Raw genomic sequence first — 23,757 nt, 5'->3', positions numbered from 1 at the left:
CCAAAAAGTTATAATACGTTCTCATCGTTAGTTCTCTGGGTCTTATGATTTATTATATAATTTTTTTCATTTTTCATCAGAATCATAAAAGAGCGGGAGGTTAAGATATCTCATCTGGAGGTAAATTGTATTAAATTTTATTTTAGTGAGGTAAAATACTTATTTTACCTCATGGCTCCAGTATTATTATATTATTCCTGGTGAAAATCGAAAAATATTCGTTTTATATTATTCATAAAAGAGCCACGAGGTAAAATATAATATAGGATGGTCCAAATTGTATTTTGGAAACTTCGGCTGTATATTCTGCAGATAAAAATAAGTAAAAAAGTTCGTATAAATGTATGTTCTAAAATGCCTTGTTTCGGAGATACAGAAGTTTCATTTTTATCTCGGTTTTTTCCAAATAATTTCTGAACTATAGTCGATATTTGGATAAAAATTGGTATCTGGGCGTTTTTTGACATGAGAAATTTGATTTCGATGACTCTTAAGGTACATTCAGGCTGAGAGCGTCGAGTGTCGCGTCGCGTTTGCGTCGCGTCCGTCCCATTGAACTCGAGCTCCGACGCTCAGCGGACACGTGGTCGCGACGCAAACGCGACGCTCGACGCTCTCAGCCTGAATGTACCTTTACTTGTAGGAGGCGCTACCTACATCTGTTTTAACTGTTTTGAATAGTAATAAATTTTCTTTCGTGCCTGAGTAAAAAATATACATTTCCGTCATTTTTTACGTAAAAAATGTCTCTTCTTATATTTTTAAATTCTTCTTATTTTTTTTAAATTAATAATACATTTTTATTGAAAAAAATTATGATAAAACAGTTTCTGTTAACCTTTTGATTTGGCAACACATTTCAAATTTATTATTTCAATCTAATAACTATTTAGTAAACTAAATTTAATTTATGTCAATAATTGTACTGATAATTTCGATTTCAAATATCTGGAGAATTACTCGTAGCGATTTTTACCAAGAGACCTTTCTTATGTAAAAAATGACGTATAATGAATTCTACACCCTGTATCTCCAAAATTAAGCATTTTACGATATACTCTTTTACTTATTTTTGTCTGCAGAATATGCTGCCGAAGTTTCCCGAATACAATTCGGACTACCCTGTATATCCTAAATATATTATTTTTATTAATATAAATTAAAAAAAGAGAAAGCTGAGTACTATAATGGTATTAAAGGTATTAATAAAATACTTACTTGTTGTCTATATGAATGAACTTCATATCCATTGAATGGATTGATGTGAATACATTTGTCGCACCTTGGACAACACATTCTCGAGTTTCAGGCATGGCCACAGGTGTGCAGGTGGCCAAAAACACCGGCTCATTTCGACTGCACAGCGGTAGAAATGACAAATAACGTCCTTGTACAAGTACGACCTAAAACAAAATTTATTCCCTAAGTTTATTATTAAAAATATTTTATAAAACAGTTTTATAGACCAGGAACAAACAATAAATAAAATATATTTAGCATTTTATAATTGCTCATAAAAAAATCGGGAGTGCCACTGTTTTTTTTTATTTCCGCATTATTATTCTTTTTTTTTCTACCTTTATGTACCTATTTTTTTAACTTGATTTAATAAAATCTCATTGTAAAAATCATTACAACAAAAATGACAGCCTTTACGTGGATTCAACGTCAAAATGCCGCTCTGTACGGAAAAGAAACTGAGATGGAAGCAAAAAAAAGACATCATTGTTTCTCGTATGGCATTTTAAGATTACGTAAATTGTTTCTATAGTATCTAGTATCGACACAGCAGCAAATGCAAAAAGCAGGATACCCTAATACGTGATTCATAATAAATATACGGTTTATAGAGAGGCAAAAATATATTTGCCTGTTTTGAAACCACTATTTTTAACTAATCAGAAAGGGTAGTTTACGAAAATACGGGGCACGTTTTAAATTTTAAACTCAAGAGTACCGTGTTAGTTGCAGTCGATATTTTTTCCATCTCGAAAAAGCATAGGCCCGAAAAATCGATTTTATCAAAAAACTAAAGCATTTGAATCTCTTTATGTTTATATGTTCTAAAAATATATAAAATTTACTACAAACCCTGAAATTTTCAAAGATTTAGGTATACATTTTCTACTTTTCTAAGAGCTTTGAAAACGTGTTAAAAATAGTCAATTTTTCACATACATTTAATATACATATACTGTAGTGTAGATTGTGCCTATATATATACTCATGTACGAAATTCGCTATTTCGGTCAAGCCAAGAATTTTAGAAAAACTACTTATTTACTGACCGAAAAGCGTAGAACACGAAAATATAAGCCGATGTAATCTTGCGAGTATTGTTTTTACTGTAGGCTTAGTTTTATTCATTACCAAAATTAACTCAAAAACAAGGGTTCAAAAAATCTCATTTCTTACCAAAACTAAAGCACTTAAACCCTTAAAGGTTTATATGGTATAAAAATACATAAAATTCTCTAAATTAGTAGATCTGTAATTAATTTTTTAGTTAAATATATGATTTTAAATTTCGAACTGCTAAAACTCGTCCATGCGACTGTTGATGTCTCCTGGGGTTACTATTGGACATTACCTACTTAAAATATATTAACCTACGCGTAATAAAAAACCTACGCATAATATTAACCTACGCGTAATAAATTCAAATAGTACATCTTATAGAACTTTTGGGGTGCTATTCAGAACTCTAACCAGAACTGTTTTTCAACATTGCATTTCCTTCGTAAAGTCGATTTTTATGTCTATCTATAGAGTCGTGCATCAATGAAATTTTTAATTATTGGTATTTTTAAAAATTAAAATAGTACATCTTATAGAACTTTTGGGGTGCTATTCAGAACTCTAACCAGAACTGTTTTTCAACATTGCATTTCCTTCGTAAAGTCGATTTTTATGTCTATCTATAGAGTCGTGCATCAATGAAATTTTTAATTATTGGTATTTTTTAAAAATCAAATAGTACATCTTATAGAACTTTTGGGGTGCTATTCAGAACTCTATTCAGAACTATTTTTTAAATCATTTTTTACCTAGAAAATCGATTTAAACTGCGCAGGCTGCCGTTTTATTTTTGTTCATAACTTGGTTAATACAATAGAACTCTTTTGATCAATAGTCAGGAACTATAGAACTCTTGTTCTAGAATATATTTCCACTATCAGAACTGTTCCAGAATAAAAAAAGGGTGCTACGTGAAGTTGGCACCCCCATGTCATATCTCCCGAACTATTTTTCTAACTTATCAAGAACTATAGAACTATTGTAAATCTATCCAGAACTCTCAAATTCCAGTTCATTTTTTGAAAAAAGGGTGCCAACTTCACACGAGTTATAAATTTGTTGTATTTTAATGTTTCTGAATAAATTTTGACATAATTTCCTTTTAAAATAAGTTTGGTTTAAAGGTTTAAAATGTTTATATAAAGTATGAAATTAGAAATCAAAAACCTCTTATAACGGTCTAAACACAAAAGTGCTGATATAACATTATTTTTCAGTACTTTCAAACGGACAAGAAAAGGTAAAAATGATCAAATTTTTCGACATTTTCCATATATACAGATAATATAGGCCATTATAAGTCTTACGAGAATAGTAATAGATGTAGGGAACGTTTTAGCCATCATCAAACATAACTCAAAAACCAGGGTTCAAAGAATTAATTTTCTCACAAATCAACGTTCCTAAGCCTTTAAAGGTGTATATATTCTGAATCTACATAAAACTTCCTACAAATACTGATATTTTCATAATTTTAGGACTATGTTTCCTATTTTTCTAAGGCCTTTGAAAATGTGTAAAAAATAGCCCTAAGTCATGAAAATTGCCGATTTTCGTCAGGTCACAGATTTTATTGTTATTTTGAACTGCTGTTATTTACTAATTAAAAGGCATATATGGTCTTTCGAGTATCCAAGTTTAAACTATCAACAAAAATTATTCGAAAACAAGGGTATAAAAAATAAATTTTCTCAGAAAACCAAAGAATGTAAGCTCCTTCAAGCTTTATATAATTTAAATCTACATAAAATTTTCTGCAAATAGATAGATTTTCAACATTTTTGAACCATGTCTACTATTTTTGTGAGGCCTTGAAGATGTGTAAAAACTATTCATAAAAATTGTATTTTTCTAATGTGTATATTATGGTTAACTTGATTTCAGGTGTTTTGTACAAAGCGATGGATTCAAAAAGATGCTGCACCGACTAAGCAGAGTGTGTTTTGGCTCGCCGTGTAGCAGAAGGATCGAATCCTTGATGTGGGTGGAATCGGTACTGTTCTTACTGCTACTCTCGCTCCGTTGGTAGAGTACCGGCGCATTGTGGTACGTCCATAGTGGGAGATCGGCGGGGGGCCAAGGGGGCAGAACGACCCGCACTCCCGCTGAGGTTACTGCATAGTGAAAGGTAGATCCGGATCAGCTCGCGAACGCGAATAAATCCATTGGTGTCGGTTGGGACCGGCAAAAGGACCATTTTTATCAGAAGAAAATATTTTTTTCTCTCAAAAATGTTCACTCCCTCAGAATTATATTTCCCAATCCACTTGATCCATACTTTTAAAAATGTTCTAGTTCAAAAAGTACTCCTGATGACATGAGCTTTTTGTACATGCACCCTACTATATTTTAACACTTATTTTTGTAGAAGAAATTTGTAGAAGCCTGAGTACAATGAGGCTCCTATTGACATGTTTTATCTATAACTGAAGACACGGACTTCTTGTACATCTCCTGGTGTTCTAATCCTTATTTTTGTTAAAAAAAGTTGTTAAAAGGTAATATAATGCTTCTAATGGCATGTACCTGTACAACCCATGTCATTTTTAAACTTATTTTTGTTGCATAGGTCATTATTAGTTAAACAGGTGGGGTTCTTCAGGCAATAATGCTTTTGATGGCACGTTCCATTAAAATCTGAAGACATGATCGGATTTTTGAACACTCCATGATATTTTAAACTTTAAATTTAAATATGCAGAAGTTAAGACCATTAAAAAAATTGTAGTAGTCAGAGCTATAAAATTACAGAAAATTTAAATCTTTTTTTTATTTACATCATCATTTTAATGACTTAAGGCATTTTTTAAAAGCTGATTTAAGGCTTAAAAATTCTTCTTCTTTTTTAGCTAAAATAGAAAAAAATAAGCCTTTTTAGAAAAGACTTAACTCAGTAAAAAGACTTTTATATATTTTTAAGGTGAATTTTTAACATCAGGATTTCTTTTTAAACTGTTAGTTTGAAACTGACAGCAGACAAAAACAATACTCAATACAAATCAAGTGAACCCCTGATATATTGAAGAGTATCTTAAAATGCTCCAGGCCTTAGCTTATGTCATCGACATATTACATAGTGATCAAAACATATCACCATTTTTTAATGAACATGTATTCAATGAAATCTAAACTGTAATGGATTCATAATATAAAATACTACAAAATCAGCTAAATTTTTGTAAAAAAACATATTTTTGTGTTTGTAGTTATTCTGAAAATGGACCATTTTATTTTATGTGTTATAGGTCTCATTTATCTACAATAAATTAATAATATAGGTAATACAAGGAAAACGGTAATCGGTAATATAAGAAAATTTATATTAACATTAAAAAATAGGTACTTAAATTGAATTTTGGCTGTCTTGACGGTAATTATTTGGACTCAAGTCATTTTGCCGAGTTAACTCGCAGATCATGGTTTAAATAAAAAAAATAGACTTAATAAGTCATAAAAACGACTTAAATTACATTATATTGATATAAATTTTTACGAAAGTGACTTGACTTGAAAGAAAATTATTGAAGTAGTAAGCAATGGAGTATTCAAACTAAAAAATATATACCTACAAAATATACGAATTATAAATAGGTACCTATTTCGGCTACGCCTATGCTCGCGGACACGATAATCCCAAACATTCCAAAACAGAATCTATCCTATTGTTTAGTCGAAAATAAATTTTGTCTTATCACTTACCTCCTCGGGTAGGTACATTACCTACGTTTTTTAATAACAATCTGGACTTAATAGTCTACATTTAATTATTTAATAGATTTGGAAAACGTTTCGCAGGCGTGCCCGCTGCCCAGATCAAGGCAGGGCCTTACCAATTTACACAATACCGTTCAAGCGATATTTACCATCAGTACTTTCATGGGAAAGCACAGTGTAGAAGATAATATCACTCTGTGCAAATCAGTTCAACACTCACGGCCACTTCGAGCACTTCCATAACTTAAAAATATTCTAATTGATTTTAAAATTTATTTTTTCTACTAACCTTTTGATCCCCGAACCTCATTTGTCTCCTGGCATTCCTGGAAACGTTCATCCTGCATAGGAACAGCCTGATTTCATCCTGGGGATTGTTGTTTGCTCCAGAATTCAGCAAGGGCCTTCCTAGTTCACACTGAATGGCTTGGTGGTCTTGCTTGTCTATTATATCATACACACTGTCTCCATGGATAAGTAAATCCTCCTAAAATAAAGAGAACAACTAAAAGATTCTGCTGGAATGCTTAAAAACGTTTAACGCGTGAAAATAAGCCTGTGCGTTAATCAAAATTAATTTTGTTTACGTAGACAGGTGTTTAGAGTTGGAAATAGTAATAAAATAATTTACCGGTGTCATATAGTTAGCATTTAACGAGCTTTGCTAACAAAGGTAGGCCGTGTACTGAACATATTAATCAATATAAAATGCCCTGTCATTCTGTTTGATGACATGCAATCCTCTTTAAAAAGCGAGTTGAAAAAGACCGACGGTTTTTTAACGTCTAACGATGAAACTAAAGCTCACTCTTTAGCTTTGAAAGCTGAAAAAGTTAGCTCACCTTTATTACACTCACCATGGAATGACCCAGGTACTCAGCAGCGTTATCGGATATGTACAATAGTTTTCCATTTTGCGTCATCATCATGAGAAACCCACTCAGAGCCTATAAAAAATGAAAAACATTTAAAAATAACTCTAGCTTGAGAAATTCAAATGTCTGAAGCCAATCCTGTATATCACACACTTATTTGGATATCAATTTATTTTATGGTAAAGATCAGTGAATAAATTAATAAATGTAATTATCAAAGAGGCGTAGATAAAATATTCTTAAACGGTTTTTCAGCTATTAATATCTTGAACTTTGTTTCAATATCTTTTTATTAAATAGACTAATAATTATGTCTAAAATTTTATGTGAAGGTATTATTAGTCTTGAACCGTTTAAAATTCTTAGAATATATAGATCTTATCGCAAAAGTTAAAGGCTAAAGAAGATGATTCAAGACATTTCAAAATCAATCTTGATGCCATTAGAGCTTTTGAAAATTGTTTTTCTAGCCATGTTGCCTCTACGAAAAAAATATCAGACCTTAAAATACTCTTAAGTAAAATAGGGCAAAACTGAGCATCTCTTAATTATATTTAGTTACGATAATCAGTGTAATTGAAGTGATAAAGATATAAAAAACAAACAGGCCAAAGATAAATTACGGTCGATTTTTTTTATTTCATTACGCATTAAAAAACTGTTCTAAGGGTACCTCGCTCAGCTTTGAAACCGAGATTGTTTCACCAGATAGATGATCATTAAAGAATATATTACACGCTGAGAGCATTACATTACCACAAAGCTCGCTCTAAGAAAAGTATCTCACCATAGGCGCGCGACAAGACTAAAAAACGACACTGCCGTTTCCTTTGTTTGTTTTTTCATCCTCTTGCACGCCTATGAAATCTATTAGCTTCATTTATTTTAAATAACAAGACAAGACATTCAAATTTCCAAATTTTATGTTACAGTATCAAATGATAAACAGCTCTTAAATCGTTTTCTTTTTATTTAAATCGCATTTATTAATCATATTTTTTCTAGGTATGTAAAACTAAGAAAGATCCAAGAAACGCAGCATTCAATAAAAATATGTTGTAACATTAGTTTAAAAGTAGTTTGTTATTTTAGATTTTTGTATTTATGCATGAGTAGCTTTAGATTCCTTATAATTAATGAAATATTGTTTATACAAAGCGTTCATTTACTTCTATCATTAATTAAGGTATATATTCAACCAAAATTGTTTCTAATTTCAGTATTGTTAATAACTATATAAATCAACTAAGCATTGTTTTAAATCACTACTTGATCTGTTTTACACATTCTCAGTTCTTTAAATATATGTAAGAGACTTACAAATCTGTAATGTATGATTATTTGTAATACGAATAAAATTATACTAAAGTATCTGAAATTGACAGAAATTTTACGAAAGTCTATTATACAGGTTTCGAAAATATCTATTTTTGGCAAGAATATAAATATTTTTAGCTAGAATTATATTTTTATTTTTCTTATACCTTACTGATGGTTTGGCTAGAAGTTACTATATTCACTGTTTAAAAAAATATTACCAACGGTCCGAAACAAATAGAAATATACTTTTCGAATGAAAATTATATATACTTTTAGAATATGTTTTCTTCTGAGCTAGAATATTCGAAGTTCTTCGGCTCAGATCTTCTCCTACAGCTCGCGAAATATTAAGTTTCTCAATTTGGCTTCAAAAAATATTAATAGTGGTCAGAAATTTCCGAAAAATTCAGTAATTATACAAAATTGTATATACTTTTAGACGGTACCTAACGCTAAGACAGACTTATTATTGAGGTAAAATTTTAAATATGGTAAGAAAGTACGAGTTCCAATGTTTATAATCCATACTGTATGTATCAATACATAAAATTTTATCTTGAGCTAAAATTTTATTAGTTTTGTGGGAGGACCCGGGAGAGATTCCAGTTCCCAAAATAGTACAGTTTTTCAGTTTAGCTACAAATATATGTATATTGCCATATAAAGTCAATCATATTCAAATCGAAAATGTCACTTTAAAATATTCGACCAATGTGTACTACCAGTCATGACCTATGCATGCAAAACCTGCACACTCAAAACGGACATTATAAGGAAACTGTACGCTCAATGGATCGAAATATGCTGGATTATTCCAAAAAAGACCATAAAAGAATAGAGTGGATACGACAAAAGACCGAGGTAAGTGACAATGAGCAGGACACCTGGCAGGAAGGAAGGACATCAGATGGACAACAAAAATTACAGCAATATAGTACCCACGAGAAACTAACTAGAAGAAGGCCAAACCTGCCAAACTTGGGCCCACATAGCCAACAATAGACTACAAAGAGAGTATCTAAATATGTGAGGGAGGCTACACCATAATTGGATATGGTTGAATAAGCTGAAAATTATTATAATGATGATGATGATGCTGATATATGAACAATTGTCTGAAATTTCGACAAAATTTTACAATTATATAAAATTTTATATACTTTTAAACATTATCTAACTCTGAACTGGAATATTATTATTTTGAAACCATAGGCATTTCTGGAGATCTAGTCTTAATATAACGTCAATCGATATACTTATGTAAAACAACGTTAAAAGCCCAGGTAAGCTGAAAATCTCTGATATAAAAACGCCATAAATTTTTACAGAGATCTGAAGCGTTGTTTGGATCAGTATCTTGCTGCAACCTTAAAAATAAATAAAATAAAGAAACAAGGGAGTTCAGTAGAGCATCTGGGTGATCTGTGATTTATATTATGAATAAATAAAGAGGCTCGATATGGTACTTTACTGGGACGACAGATTTACAAGCGTTGCAGAAAATGCAAAATGTATTTGCGAACCATCTCGGTGCTTTGGATTAACATATTTTAAATAAAAGACAATAAGGTACCCGAAGCTAGAGTATAAAGTCTTTGTTGTGTGGATTTTTTACTTGTTTTATTACTTGAAGAATATACGATATTTATAAATAAAATAAATCGAAACTATGCGATTAAATTAGTAAAAATTTTACGCCAGCCAGCTCTGATCTTATTCTCTTAGATTTAAAGTGGATTTAAATAAAAAAAAGTGTCAACGTTTAAGATAAACTTCTCTGTTGATTTTATCGGCAGATTTACACAATGGTAAGCTTAATCTCTCTGTAGTGGAAATGTTCAAAATAGGTGTCAATTTAAGCAGTCTGAAGTTTGATTAAAATCGATCTTATCGTTTTTATATATTATTCTTTACCTGTCGGGCCGTTTTCATTTTCGAAAGTACGTTCCGTAGTATTTGTTGTTGCCTGTCAAGATTCTATCTCTCCAAAGGTCATTTTACCAAAATTATGTTTCGTCATAAGAAAAAAAAATCAGAGGAATATTTTTAGAGGATATCAAAACCTTCTTTAATATCTAGCACCCTCAAATTCCCTTTCTCTAATATCAAAAATATATATTTGTTATCTAGATATCTCTTATAAAGATAGTCTTTCCAAATATTTCTATTTTGTGACACAGAAAAATAAAGGCAATAATTTTACGAATCGAAGAACAATAATTGCTTGATCATGGTTGTCTGTTGCGACTTATAAGTTGTATTTTATCTAAAATAACTAAAACTATACTTGTTGTATGTAAAATTTTATATTCTTTTATGATACGTTGCATTAAAGGCCAAAATTTTATTAATTTTGTAGAAAAACCCGAGAGAGACTCAGCACTATCGGAGTTTTTGTCCTACAGCCGAAACAGTACATGTTTCTCAACGTAGCTCAAAAATAATATTAATAATGATCTCAATTTTCTCAAAACTTCATCAATTATACAAAAATATATATACTTTTCGATAGTATCTAACTTTAAGGAGGAATGTTCGTATTTTTAAAAAGATCCGTATTTCTGGAGATCTAGTCGTAAGTCTAGTATTCTTATATTCAGCGTTCTTGAAAAACACACAACTGTCTGAAGCCACTGAAACTGTACTTTTTGTATGTGGAATTTTATATTTAGAATATGTCTCATTTTAAGCAATAATGCTTTTGAGAGAGAACCAGGGAGAGACTTCACTATATCCGGAGAACTTCCCTACAGCTTGCGAGAAAATAAGTTTCTCAATTTAGCTTCAAAAAAAAATTAATAATGGTCTGAAATTTCTGAAAAGTTCAGCAATTATACAAAATTTTATATACTTTTAGACAATACCTAACTTTGAGTTACTAACGATACCTAACTATTAGTTTTAAAGAGATCAGTATTTAATATACCCTTATTTTAAAAGTGTCCTTAATATTTAGCACCCTTAAATTCTATTTCTCTGATATCAAAAACATAATAATTTTATTATGCAGGTATTTCTTGAAAAGATAGTATCTTTTAGATACTTTTATTTTGTGACACAGAAAAATAAAATTAAGTTTGGACGTGATGAAATAATGCAATAATTTTACGAATCAAAGAACCATTGCTCGATTATAGTTGTCTGTTGCTACTCATAAATCATTTGTAAGATCCTAAGCTAGGCCGGCATGTCATTAACAAACATAGCATTAACCAAATCAAAATTGATTACCAACTTATTTTTTAATAGGTTCTTGTAGCATTGAAAAAAAATATTCAGCTGATTTTCTTCATAGTTAATATAAACAATAAACTTATTATTTTGTTTGTTCTATTATGGAAGGTATATCAAATAATTTTCTAGAAATAATTATTTATAAAAATCTAGTAATAAATGATGAAACTAAAGTTCTTGGACGATTAAATAAAGGTTTGTAAGAAAAATAATCGAAATTTTATGCACAATACCGTGATGTCAGCTACAACAAAACCGAAAAAATTTAATCAAAAGACAACAACAGTACATCCTTTTGTTTTTAAATTTGGACAAGCATTTGTTCGGACAGGTCATCCCAGTTCAAACCGAAAGCTTATAAAATCCATTTATAATAGTGGACGAGGAACGAGAGTTTCGTTATTTTAATCATAGAAAACCCAGCCTATAATTTTTCAAGAATTTCTATTTGTGCAGATTGTAATTATTTTAATCATTTACTATTTTTAGTGATCGCGTCATATATCTATATGCAGTTTCAGTTTAATAATAGTAATTAAAAAGTCTTATTAAAATTATTAATCGAAACATGATATGTGAATGTTTATTATAAAAAATACGATGTCTGTGTAATAAATTTTAAGATCAACTAATAAATAAAAGTGGTATTGTTTCTTGTTGTAAGGCTAAGTAATTTTTCTTGTTTCTATTTCAAAACAACCATCTTACGTTTTTTATTGTTTAAATAAGACAAATTATAGTCGATTAAGCAACAGTAAAATATTCACAATATTTTGATATTATTTTTCAGATGATTACGTAAACTTTCTACAAGTTAAGTTAGTAATCTACATCTTTGATAAGCAGGATCCTGACTTATCAGCACATCTAGCACATTCTCTTTGAAATTTCGACATTGAATACGAAATGAAGCAGTGCCAGTAATGTTCCCACGATATTTTTGGATATTTGAAAAAATCTGTATCAAAAAAGTTTAAAAACACGTTTAACCGTTTTGACATGTAAAGGATTTTTTGAAGTGATGGGGGAAGGCGTATAATACAACGCCCATCGTAGAAGATGATGGTCTTAAGATATGTAGCGGTAACTATATGTTTTGGAGAGATAGTACGGACTATATATTATTAGAATAAACGAAAACAAAATAATATTTATAAAATAAAATACCAGATTTAATATTTAATACTTTGATATTTTATGTTTTAATTCCCTATAATTTGTATGTAGCTTAAAGTTTCTTAAAAATTATCCTGTCTAAAGTAAAACACTAAAAAGCTTCAGGCATAACGAATATGAAATAATTAAGCATTTTTTGACAGCTGCCACAAGAGTTGATGTATAGGAATACTGAGCTAGTTGATTATCTGTTAAACTATGATGTTGATCAAAGTGAATATGATTAAGTTAAAAGCCGGTGATGCAATGCCTACCGAGATTTGTATTTCTCTTGTGCCTAATAAAACAAAAACTTTTTCCCGCCAATATGTTTCATTAAATACACCGAAACAAGATATCTGTAAGTAATTTCTTTAAGCTAAATTATTACAGTACCGCGGGCTATTTTATTGTAATTCCCAAGCAAATGCACTTGTAAATAACTGGTTTCATCTAATATTTCAGTTTAATTTTGACTGGTTATGTTCAATGAATAGCAAAACACGCCAATAAATAAACTAGATTTAGATCTAGCTTGGCTAAATAATAATTATCTATTTCTCGCACAGGTATACGGTACTATGTATAACTTGGCTCTAGCTTAATTGATTTCTATTATCATTTAGTTGTATAATTATTTTCCCATAACCTTCAAACGAGAAAACATCGTCTGTGAAACTCATTGAAAGTAATCGAACGTTTAAAAATATTTATACGTTTTTGAATTATATAAAGGAAAAAGCCTGGTGCTTCAGATTTATTTCTAATACCTTTGGAACAGCTTAACGAAATGATATAGAACAAGACAAAATAAAGCTAAAATAAAATATTGCTCCGGAGATTTTTATTGGATCAAGTGTTGCCACGTCTAGGAAATATTCCTAAACATATAGAGGGTCAGACATTATTAATATATTTTATAATGCATATATTAAAAATCTCCAGAAATACTGAGTCTCTCCCGGATTTTCCCTTAAACTTAAAACTATTGATATTTAATCTCAGACATATTTTTACCCTAAAAGTACATAAAATTTTACATACGTACAGTAAATTTCTATTACTTTGAGCGTTATTAATATTGTTTTTAAGCAGGTGATAGAGAAACTTGTACTGCATAGTTAGTTTTAAAAAAAACATCTCCAAAAATTAAAACTTCTATTAGTCTTCATTGCAGACAATCATTATATAAAAATGTATACGATTCTATACAACTTCTTTCAATTTCAAAATTTACGGGGCGTTAAAATTTTATGTACTTTTAGGATAAAAATATCTCTGAGTTGCAATATCAATAGCTTTGAGGGAGAACCCGGGAGAGAAAAATATGAAATTCTATACAATTTCTGTAAAATTCAGATATTTCAGAGGGTCGAAATCAATAGTTTTGAGAGAAAACCCAGTAGAAAAAACATGAAATTCTATACAATTTCTGTAAAATTCAGATATTTCAGAGGGTCGAAACAGAGAGTAAAGTTGCTGGAAATTTAAGCATGATCTTAAAAAAGTATTTTTTTTATTTTAAGGGGTTGATTTTTGTTGAAAGCGTTTCAGTTCCTTATTTGTGGTCTATATAATGTAGATCGGGTTGAAAAAAAATCCGGAAACAACGGCAACAGCGTCAGGGCAGCCGATTCTCATTCTCGTACTAGTTCAGGGCGCTTTTATCAAAATCGACCCCTTAAAATAAAAAAAAAATCTTTTTTAAGATCATGCTTACATTTCCAGAAACTTTACTCTCTGTTTCGACCCTCTGAAATATGAATTTACAGAAATTGTGTAGAATTTCATATTTTTATATAAAATATTAATCCCTGAGCTAGAATATTAACAGTTTTAAGTAAGATCCGTATTTTTTGAGATGTTGTCTTAAAGGTAGCTAAGTACTATTATAGTAGTTCTGTGTTCCCGTTTTAAAAAAACAATATTAGAAACGGTCTGAGGTAGCTAAAATTTACGGGACGTATGTAAAATTTTATGTACTTTTAGGACAAAAATATCTCTGAGTTGCAATATCAATAGCTTTGAGGGAGAACCCGGGAGAGAAAAATATGAAATTCTATACAATTTCTGTAAATTTCAGATATTTCAGAGGGTCGAAACAGAGAGTAAAGTTGCTGGAAATTTAAGCATGATCTTAAAAAAGTATTTTTTTTTTATTTTAAGGGGTTGATTTTTGTTGAAAGCGTTTCAGTTCTTTATTTGTGGTCTATATAATTTAGATCGGGTTGAAAAAAAAATCCGGAAACAACGGCAACAGCGTCTGGGCAGCCGATTCTCATTCTCGTACTAGTTCAGGGCGCTCAGCGGATCTATATCGTCCGAGGGGAGAGGTACCGCAGCGCTGGCGGTACGGCCAGGTCAGCGCGTGACCTCAAGCCCTGAGGTACGCCGGCTACTTTCCCACGAAGAGACGCCCGCAATATCTACCGCTCTTCATCAGGAACCTAGCCTGTCATTAAATATGGCAATATATGTACGCGGGGTACGGCCCAGATTGCCGGCAGATTATGGAACCCCCCCAAATCGCCATCACCCGCTCCAAATTGGACTACTCTCCCTGGACACGGGTCATTTCAGACCATTACATTCACCCCGCGCACCATTCTTCCTCGCCCTTTTTCTCTCAACCTTATTTAGACCTTACAAAGACAATGACATGTCTCAAATCACTTTGGTACCGTAAACTGGGGTATTTTTTTCACTGCTGCATAACTTTGGTACATTCCTCACATTTTTCATATTGGGTAATGTATGTTCGTTATTTTCAAAAATAAGTTATTTCTACTACATGTTATTATTAAAAAGTTTGTATGTACAGGGTGTCCCATTAAGAATAGCTCTCGGCTGTATTTCGGAAAGTATTAGCCGTAGTGCCTACGGAAAAAAAATATTTATAACTAAAAAGACCATGAGAAATGGCTGAAAATTATTTTCAGTTTGTAAGACGGCCGCTAAAGGGCGTAACTGTTATAAAAAAATAAGGAAAAGGAGTTTTTACACAATTTTGCCCTTGATAACGGGTACTATAAATAATAGAATATTTTTTATTTGAACCATTTTCCCCTATCTGCCAAAATAAAGTGGTGGGGAAAGGTTAGATCTGTTTTTATTTAAATATTAATAACTCCGGACTGGATGAACGGAATCCAACAAACGGGGGCTCGTTTAAAATAGTTTCTTACTCTATATTAGACCATATAAACAATAATAATAAGCTTTTGAATGTAGACGCTAGGGGACGCTCTCTTACAATTTAACAAACTGCGCGTTTTTTCAAAAAAAAAGTTAGATAGTAAAGACATGTTATTAAAGTATAAGTAAAATACGAATAAATAACCCAATCTGGCCATTCTGCATTGAACACTGCAATTTTATTAACATTTCAAGGAGTCAACTACAAATAGGTGTATTTTACTTTCGACGCTATACAAGCAGAACTATAAGTTCTATGAAAACTAGTTAGTATATCCTAAAACTCTATTATTTCTCTCGTATTTTAGGTAAAATATGTTTTTATAAATGACACTGGGAGAAAAATATATTTGCTTCTAAACTAAATTTAATCTTTGCGGGCCAGTTTTGGCTGTCTCAAAGTTGCCCTACGTATTATTTATTAGGTATCCTAGCCTGAATATCAGTTTGTACTAAAGTTCGACATAGTAATTGAACTGTTCTTTTTAAAGTTGTTATTTAATCTATTGTATGTGTGAATTTTAATTCTTAAAGCTGATGCTAAACGAATGTATGCCTAATGTCAGAAACAGAATGTTTCTTTAGAAAACAAATATGTCTCGTAAATATCGGCGTTTACCCAGAAAAAAAAATTTTAAAAATAAAATTTTAAAATTAAAAATTATTTTTTTTTTATTTAAGAATAATGCATTTTTTGCTGTAAAAAACGTAAACTTTCATTGTATCTATCTAAGAAATATATTGTCCTATTTTTATGATGTATATTTAATCATTAGAATCTGTGAAACTAATCTATTTGCTATCTGTTTTTATTAGTTCTTTCATAGATAAATCTTGTCTTCTTATTCAGTTTTTTTAAATTGTTTTCATTTCATATTTTGGCTAATTTTTATACTATAATAAAGCTGTTAAATGACACTGCTTAGGTTTGAATATTTCATATAACAATGTCTATATCAACGAAAAACCCTAAAAATCGTACCAAAGTTACCCCGGTTTGCTGTACTTATTTTGTATCAACAAAATCTCATTAATCTCATTACACTTACAGAGTACTTTTCAAATCACTAATAGCCCTAGTATATCTGGAAAAACTAATAATTCAACCTAAATGCTCGTCATACATCAATTTTTAAGATTATTTTCCATGTAATTATAAGTAGTATTAAGCAGAGGTTACCAAATATTCTAAATTATAAGTGAAATTTAATAACAACAGAGTAATAAATGTAATTTTATGTCAATTTGTTGTATTTTATGGTGCTTGTTTACGAGACATTTATATGCGATATATTTGGTTTATGATCATATCATAATCGGGAACGTATTTCATTTTAAGCGACTGTAAACACCCTGATAAAATCATTAAAACAAACTTGAATGATTTACTAGCCTAAGAGTAATTTTGTTAACCCCGTACATAAGCCGAAAAGACTTTTTCTTTTAAAAAGCCCATCGTTTCTTTTTTAAATTGGGAATGAGAACGCAAAGTTAATAAATACTGCGTGTTATTATCTCATCAAACAGGTCGTAAGTTGTAATAAGTGCTGATATGCAAGGAAAAATGTATACTAAATACAGAATTAAGGCTGTGGAATCATCTAGTTCGATAATTTGCCATCAGATGATGGCCTGGCTTCGTACACTGGAGAAAAGCATCGTGGGAATAGTTTTTAAATGAAACAATTACCGACGTGCGTGTTTGTAACACATTATTGAACCCAGTCGCATATTTGCTTTTATTTTTCTATAAGTACTTTTCATGAATTCATATTTTTGGCGATTTTCGATGTTTTTCACACGGTACAAAAAGTTGTACTCCGCTAGTCTGGCCAGTTTGATCACAAAAAAAACGGATTTAAAAATAAAATGATGCTTTAAAAAGATATTCTCTTATAAAGTAAAAAACTGATAATTTAATGTTGAGAACTCACCTTAGAGAATCCTATATTGGGCGTTGGTGTTTGATGCAATCCTAAATCGTGGCATTTAAATGCTGTAACAAAATAATAGAAACTGAAACAAGCAGGGTTGGTTCATGAAAGCACTGGTTAATTTATTATAGTTCAGAGAAAATCTCATTGTCGATTTCGCCTTTTCTTCCTTTGCTTTAAAATAAATTAGACCTAGTATTTTAAAGTTTAAATTAAATATCAATTCGTCTATATTTTAATAAAATATTCAGGTGTTTTTACAATTACATTAAAACCAGTAAATCTTTTTATACAGGGTGTCAAAAAATAATGTATCTAACTTTGGTGAGTGATTCTACACATAAAAATAAAACAAAAAGTTTCTATGTACAGGGTGAGTCAAAGATAGAGTAAAGTCCATTATCTCATTTGTTTCGAGGTTTACAAAAATAAATTAAATATAAAAGTTATAGGGAAGGTTAAGATATACATTTTAAAATTATTTTAGAGTATACAAGGTGCTTCAAAAAAGTTTGGCGGATATAACATATGTTTTTTTAAATGCAACACCCTAATTTTTATTTCATTTTTAGATTCTGTTATATACCTAAAATTACTCGTTTTTGTAATATTTCAATTTGTTTAAATAAATGTTAAATTGCAGTGTGGTAAAAAATTGTCAGTGGTGCCATTGTTTCTGAAGTTGGAGAACCAAAATTTGGTAGGCGAGTTTAATAGAGATGAAAAAAAAGGTATATGTAAAGATATTTTAGTTAAATGATACAGGTTGTTCAAAATATATTTATGAATTTCAACTATTTAAAATTAAAAAATCTCAAATTTTTTAAATGGTACACCCTAAACATTATCATTTTTTCTGTTAGATTTTACAAGACTCTCTCATATCATATACCTATTTTTAATAGTTTGTGATTTATTCCAATTTTTTCTATTCTTACCCATATTTTTAATACATTTACGCTATAAAATCATAGTTGCCATGACGAAACAATACTATTTATTACTTATCTTTAACAAGTAGCTTAATAATTAGTTGCAATTGCTGGTATTAGTTAAGATTAATTCACTTTACTCAAATAAACTAAAATCGCAGTCCTGAATTTCTTGGTGTATTTCTATATTATGAAAGATGACACTTGGATTTTTCGTCGGGGCGAATAGCCACAGATTAGAGTAATACTACATCTACATCTATTCTTATAGTACTTAGCAAAGTACTATATAATATATATTAATGAACCAAAAAATATGTTTTTCTTGGCTTGTTCGTGTATATCAGTCACAGTGACTAATTCATTTCAGGAAAATCTGTAACTATTATCTGTGCCATTTATACTTATTACAAGAAACTAAACGAAAATTCAAATTTTGTTCTTAACTTGCTTAACAGACATGAAATTTTGATAATTATTACTTTTTGTCATGGTAACTATGATGTTATAGCGTAATTGTATTAAAAATATGGGTAAAAATAGAAAAAATTTGAAATTTCTTAATTTTAAGTAGTTTAAATTCATAAATATATTTTGAACATCCTGTAGCATCTAACTAAATATCTTTTCATAGGTCTTTTTCTATATGTCTATAAAATTCTCCTACCAAATTTTAGTTTTCCAACTTCAGAAATAATGGCATCACTGACAATTTTTTATCACACTGCAATCTAACATTTGTTTAAACAAATTTAAATATTACAAAAACTATTAATTTTAGGTATATAACATTATATATAAAAAAGTTATGAAATTTGACGCAGAATCTAAAAATAATATAAAAAATAGGGTATTGTATCTAAAAAAACATATGTTATATTTGCCACTTTTTTGAAGCACCCTGTATATTCTATAATAATTTTAAAATGTGCATCTTAACCGTCCCTATAACTTTTATATTTAATATTTTTTTGCAAACCTAGAAACAAATGAGATAATGGACTTTACTCTATCGTTGACTCACCCTGTACAGGGTGTCCAATTAAGAATAGCTCTCGGCTGTATCTCGGAAAATTTTAACCGTAGGGCCTACGGAAAAAAATATTTGTAACTAAAGGGGCTATGAGAAATTACTGGAAATTATTTTCAAGTTTGTTAAACGGCCGCTAGAGGGCGCAACTGCTACGGAAATAAGAAAATAGAATTTTTACAGAATTTTGCCTAGATAATGGGTACTATAAATAATAGCTTCATAATCTTCAGTAAATTTTGGATTTTTTTTGTTAGAACCATTTTTCCCTATCTGCTAAAATAAACTGGTGGGGGAAGGTTAGATCTATCTTTATTATTATTAATAACTCCGGACTGGATGATCAGAATCCAACAAGCGAGGGCTCGTTTAAAAGAGCGTTTCTTACTCTATATTATACCATAAAAATAATAATAATGAGGTTTTGAACGTAGACGCTAGGGGGCGCTTTCTTACAATTTAACAAACATAGCGCGTTTTTTCAAAAAAAGTAAATGCAATAGTATATGTAATTTTAGCTGACAGTAAAGACTAGTAAAAGCTTAAAAAGTCGGCGAAAACCGCATCTTGATATCTTCTTTCAAACCGAAAATATTAGCAAAATTATAATAAATATCAAAAAATAAGCCCTTAATTACCTTATTTTTACAACACGGTATTAGTAGCCCTCTTGATTATGCCTATTCTAACAAAAAAATAAGATAGAAACAATTAGTTTATTTTAAAATCGACGAAATACCAGGATACCATACCAACTACCAAAATAGCCCTGAAAGAGTACTTTCCAGTAGGGTAGAGAATACTACTGGTGGTACTCAACAAATGATATATAAAAGCCAGCTCTTCGTTTAGTTCGAAACAGTGAACGGTTTTCAAGATATTTGCGTTTAAAGATTACGATACATTGATTTTAGCATTAGCAGGAGATTAATTTATTTAAAATTTCTTTACATTGCATTGGAGAGTACCTTTTTACATAAAAAGTTCTAGCTTTACTTCTCATTTGTTGAAGTTACTGTATCTATAAGGATAAAAGAAGTACCACCATTTTAGCATTAAAATGTGAGTACCAACTTTCAAGAAAAACAGTTTACCAATGTTCTTAAAAATAAACAAAATATATTATGTTTATTTAACCTTCCTATGGCTGTGACTTCCTCGGGAAGCATTTTAGGGCTTATACGTTCATAGAAATTTTAGTTTTATTTTTATCTGTAGAATCATCCCCGAAGTTAGATATACTATTATTTTGACACCCTGCATAGTTGTGTTCTTTAATTGCGTGTATCTTTTTAATCGTAAGGCAAATTTTACGGAAAGTTAAGCTAAACTATGGCTTGCTGTATCTAATTCGAGGCATATAATTTTAATGTCTACTCAACAGATAAAATAACTATTCTGGGTGACATTATGCTTCTCCTATTATTTGGGTAATTAACTTTCTGGCGAGATACTTTAAATTGTTTATCTACATTTACAAAAAATATACTAGACTTTGTTTTATTTATGACCCACTTGAATATTATTTTTTTGCATTAATATAACTAAATAGGTCACAAATATATGGAGAACTACTGAATAGTTAAATTAGCTAAGGTATTTTTGAAAAACCTTCTTTTTTTAACTGTCAATTGTTTCGTTCTGTTTGTGAGATGCCAGAAACCTATTAATTATATTTTAAGGAGAGTCGATGTTGAAATCGGCAGTGAAGCTTTGCTACTTCGCTCTTGATTTAAAAATAAGATAGCAATATTGATAAATGTTAGGTTTAGACTAGCGAAGGCCATTCTATTTAATATACCACGTAGAGTACTAGTTGCTCTTTTCTGATGCTGGCACAGCAAATGCAAATAAAAACACTTTTCAAAGGAGAAGAAGGTCAGAATATTTTCAAGATGAATCTTTTTCGACAAGTATTTGTATGAAATGAATTAAAATATAGAAAACTATATTAGTTACATCGTCGCATGAAATTACTTCAAACATATATTTTAATATACAGGGTGGTCCGAACTGTGTTCCGGAAACTTCGGCAGCATATTCTGCAGATAAAAATAAGTAAAAAAGTTCGTGTAAATTTATATCCTAAAATGCTCAGTTTCGGAGATACAGGGTTTCATTTTTAATATGAATACAGTTCCGACCACCCTGTATATAATATAATATATTATTTTGTTAATAATAATACTACCCCTTGGAGACATCAACAGCCGATTAGACAAGAAACCTTTTTAATTTCATTTTATTATTGATATTTATCAATTAAAAATCACACTCAACCAACACTGGACAACAAACAACAAATAACAATATACAAAATACCATGTGAATGTGATAAATGTTATATTGATGAAATATCTAGACCCTTAAATTTTCGAATAAAAGAACGTAAAGATTATTTAAGAAAGAGCGATTTTCACAAATCTAAGATTTGTCAATATGCATGGGACACAAGGCAAAGAGTAGATTTTAACAATGCAAAAAATAATTATGAAAGAAGCAATAACCTCTAAACAAAAAATAAAAGAGGCTTTTTAATACAGTATAATAGAAATAAACGTATTGCTCAAGCATCCGTAGAGGTTAGTAATGTATGGCTATCGCTTCTTTGATTTTAATGAACATAACATAAATAAACAAAACATATAAGTGTAAACATTAAAAACAAATAAATATAATGGTATACAGAAACTTTGAGGTTTTTTTGTTTTACCTCATTAGGTAATTGTTATTAGGTTGTAATTGTTAATTTTGAAGTTTAACTTGATATAATGTCATTTTAACAGAACGTTAACGGTTTTTATAGACGTATCTGTTAGACTAATAGTAATAATATTTAATAATAAATTAGGTAAAAAATATAATTTATTAATTTTATTTCTATTTTAATTTTATTAATTGATATCTCATCATGGAGGCTGAATTCGGCAAAATATCAAGAGATAACTTTTAATTGGCATTAAACGGTCTAACCTAACCTAACCTAACCTACATAATTTCAATATCAAAAGAAAAAAGTCAGTGGGGCACGTTTTTTTTTAAATAATCCAGTGATAACCCATATGCATGTCCCTGATGAATTTATCGACACTCTTTTAGCATTAAAATATGTCGCACTTATAGTAACTTTTACCGAATCACTAAAAGGAAGAAAATTATAATAAATCGAAAGATTATTAAGACTTTAACACCCTGTAGCTACGAAACAAAGCAGAATCGGACCTATATGTTGATATAACAAATAAATCTTACTTTTACGTGAGGAATCTCCCCACGAGAGATGGCACATGTTTTTTGAAACACCCTCTATATTATTGTGTTAATATTGAATACTACCCCTTGGAGAGATTTTTTTATTAATATTAGCCAATTAAAAAGTTTAAAAGCGATGTATTTCTTTTTATACTATTGTTCCCGTTTAAATTAATAATTGCTGTAGCTTGATTATTTATGTAATTTAGCTAGATAATGATTTTTTACTTGGTGTAACATAAGTGGAGTGAAAAAACTAGGAAAGTATTAAAATAAATAGTTGCCGAAATGACCAATGAAAAGTGCTATGACATTGAAAAGACAGATCTTTCAGCATTCCATAAACATTTCAATGTAAAGTTTTCAGTGGTGGAAGCATCAGATAAGAAGCGTCTCGAGGCACGTATACATGTCGGCCGAGGAGAGTTAATTGACAGTCCAATCAATGGAGGATTTTGTCACTGGTACTCTGAAATCGACTTTGATTGACTTAATATTCCAAGGCTCAATTTCAATAAACAATGGGCAATTTCACTGAATGGCTCGGAATCGCGCGCTATCCAAAAATAGGAGAGTTTCCTTCAATCCGTCTTATTTTTTTTCCTCCCGTGAAACGTGACATCCAGTTCTTTTTTCTCCTGTCTCGCAGTGATTTAATACGCCACGAGCTTCGCATCGCTCGAAATAACAGAACTAAACATTAATAATTACCACTTTATACAGGGTGTCTCCATATTCCGTGCAATAGAACTAATACGTATTTTTGGAATCAAAATAATTTCATTGGACACAATTTACCTCTAAAAAATATTTTTAAA

At 30.3% G+C, this 23,757-nt stretch overlaps 1 protein-coding gene across 2 annotated transcripts in view; it reads right to left on the bottom strand.

The window, feature by feature from the left end:
- The window catches only part of LOC115876781 (neuronal PAS domain-containing protein 4), a 38,119-nt gene that overhangs the window by 2,090 nt on the left and 12,272 nt on the right, over positions 1–23,757 (bottom strand). The window contains exons 3-6 of one of the 2 annotated variants that reach the window (XM_030892713.1): positions 17,726–17,787; positions 6,855–6,959; positions 6,302–6,499; positions 1,219–1,403 (exon numbers count right to left, since the gene is read on the bottom strand). In XM_030892713.1, coding sequence (XP_030748573.1) covers positions 1,219–1,403; positions 6,302–6,499; positions 6,855–6,959; positions 17,726–17,787 — 550 coding nt within the window. The remainder of the gene's footprint in view (positions 1–1,218; positions 1,404–6,301; positions 6,500–6,854; positions 6,960–17,725; positions 17,788–23,757) is intronic. The other variant, XM_030892714.1, reaches the window with a different exon arrangement.

The sequence above is a fragment of the Sitophilus oryzae genome, unplaced genomic scaffold (assembly GCF_002938485.1).
Source record: "Sitophilus oryzae breed Bouriz unplaced genomic scaffold, Soryzae_2.0 scaffold_1440_pilon_pilon, whole genome shotgun sequence".
Taxonomy (NCBI): Eukaryota; Metazoa; Arthropoda; class Insecta; order Coleoptera; family Curculionidae; genus Sitophilus; species Sitophilus oryzae.
Note: the sequence above shows the minus strand (reverse complement) of the source record. Positions and strands in the feature narration are given on the sequence as shown.